Genomic DNA, 2,500 nt, shown 5'->3' with positions numbered 1-2,500 from the left:
TGCTGTGTGTGTGTGTGTGTGTGTGTGTGTGTTCACTGCTGTGTGTGCACTTTGGATGGGTCAAATGCAGAGAACGAATTCTGAGTACGGGTCACCGTACTTAGCCGTACGTCACGTCACTTTCATTGTGTGTTTACAAGTTAGTCCCTTATTACTGTAACTGCTGGTTTCTCGCTCTTCCTCCTTCACTCCTTCCCTTGTAGTTAAATGAAAACATCCCTTTATAAACAGTGTTTGAGCTTTACGCACTGACAGTTCACTGACACTGGAGACTCCTTCCAAAAATACAAATAAACATTCATACACATTTATTTAAAAAAAAAAAAATACTCTGGAGTTTTTTTGCAAATGAGTTTCTCTTATTTTTTGTTTATTATGTAAAAAAAAATGGATTAAAACTTTTAATCAGAGCAGAGAGTTGAAATAAATAAACAGCTGTACCGATCCTTCTGTAACGTGGCACGATATCTTTCCTTACTCGTCCCAGGCGCCGAGCAGACATGGGGCGTCGCTCGTCGGACAGCGAGGACGGCAGCCGCAGCCGGCGCAAAAAGAAGCACAGAAAGCGTTCGTCTTCCTCGTCTTCCTCCTCCAGCTCATCAGGGAGCAGAGTGACCGGCCGCAGCAAACGCTCGAGCAGACGAAGCCGCTCACGCTCCAGAGACAGAGACCGAGACCGAGACAGGAGGTAGGTTCATAAACACACACACACACACACACACACACACACACACACACACACACACACACACACACACACATATATATATATTTTATGTACACATTCTCTCCCCCCCACACACAGACACACACACACACACACACCCCCATCTGATCTAATATAGACACATGAAATAATAAAGACGTTGGTGAACATTAGGGCTGTTGTTTGATACATCTGCATATGGAAAAATTCATTCAATAGAAGTAGGATTTTTGCCATAAAATACAGCACATACTGTATTATTATACTTGGTGTAATAAACCTCTCCGTCCTCTGTACGTAGGAGAGGTTATGAAGCTTTTTAACAAGTACTTCACTCAAGCATGCTGTGTTTTATTAGCTTTATCTACTAGCTCGGGGAAAAACACCGGTGGATTCCCTGAGCAGCAAGTAGGAGCTGGGAGATTTCAGCAAATCTTTACAGTTTGGGGTCAGTGTTTATGACTGGAAGAAATTATGACGCAACACACACACACACACACACACACACACACACACACACACACACACACACACAGAGCAATTAACAAACAGAATGTCAAGAGCCTTGTGCCCTAACCACCCCCCCTCAAAAGGTGTGATTTGTGAGCTATTGTTTTAATCTTACGTCCTTATTAATTTCCACCTATCATACGTGTCCCCGGTGGCACAGTAGCCGTCACCGTCGTAGCACGGGTTCGGATCCCAGGCAGACAGAAGGTTAACTCTCATTGCTGCACAGATAAAACGGGAGCATTGCGTCAGGAAGGGCGTCCGGCGTAAATCCTATAGCAAAATCAGATACGGGGATCAGATGAGCCGCTGTGACGACAACAGGAGCATTAAGTTTCCTTTATTGTATCATATCAAGACGCGTATCGAGTTTTGTGTATCGGCGCAAACCCGCCAGACGGTGAGTTCGCTATCTGAGTACCGACCGTATTTAAATATATAAATAAAATATATATAAATGAGAGAAATCAGTCACGTGTGCCGAATGTCATTAACGTCACTAGCGTGTTAATAGTGTAAATAATGTAGTCATGTGTTCTAGTGATTGGCTACAAGTTCTGTTCGAGTTGCTGGAGCATAAAGTAGCATCCAATCAAAACGGGAAGTAAATCCTTTCCAGTCTCGGGATGTTGTCCCTCTGTAGAGTTGGGTGGATTTGTTTGGGGGGGACATTAAGCTTTCAGCACCTGCCCTAACCGCCGGGTGTCTCCGAGCGTTCCCATCGCACCGGTCTTCATCTTGGACAGGAGCTCGTATCAAATGAAAGGACGCTAATAGAAAAATGAAAAGAAACAGCAGCGTGTCACGTGACCCCCCTTCCGTCCCCAAAGACACATTCGTACACTTTCACCGTTCGAAGGGAGTCTCTTAGTGCCGTCTGTCCCGCTTCAATTATTCATGCCATTTGGTCAGTGTGCATTATACGTGATGGGAAACAGTTGCTGTCTCAAACACATAGTCGGCTTGGACAGAAGGACAGAAGGGATTCGGGTTGATAATGTGAGGACTAGAACCGAGTCCTCGTGTTCTCTGGGACGGACGGACGGACGGACGGACGGAATGTGATTGTAACAGATTCACTCACAGGATCTGTGTGTGTATATATGTAAACTAAAAACACACCGAATATCGAATATGACTCAAACTTTCTGGGGTCGAGCCTCTTCCACAGACGCCGGCCGTCACGCACAGGCTCTGAGCTCGGCTTTATAAACACGACGGACTTCTCCGACGTGCAAAGATCCGGTCCTAGACGTTTTCCCATCTAAAGTCTGCCTGTTTCTG

At 45.4% G+C, this 2,500-nt stretch overlaps 1 protein-coding gene across 3 annotated transcripts in view; it reads left to right on the top strand.

The window, feature by feature from the left end:
• The window catches only part of rsrc1 (arginine/serine-rich coiled-coil 1), a 121,221-nt gene that overhangs the window by 817 nt on the left and 117,904 nt on the right, over positions 1-2,500 (top strand). For all 3 annotated transcript variants that reach the window (XM_047806468.1, XM_047806467.1, XM_047806469.1), the window contains exon 2: positions 488-688. In XM_047806468.1, the coding sequence (XP_047662424.1) occupies positions 501-688 (188 nt within the window). In that variant the 5' untranslated portion in view covers positions 488-500. The remainder of the gene's footprint in view (positions 1-487; positions 689-2,500) is intronic.

The sequence above is a fragment of the Tachysurus fulvidraco genome, chromosome 22 (assembly GCF_022655615.1).
Source record: "Tachysurus fulvidraco isolate hzauxx_2018 chromosome 22, HZAU_PFXX_2.0, whole genome shotgun sequence".
NCBI classification, from domain to species: Eukaryota; Metazoa; Chordata; class Actinopteri; order Siluriformes; family Bagridae; genus Tachysurus; species Tachysurus fulvidraco.
This window is presented reverse-complemented; position numbering and strand designations above follow the sequence as displayed.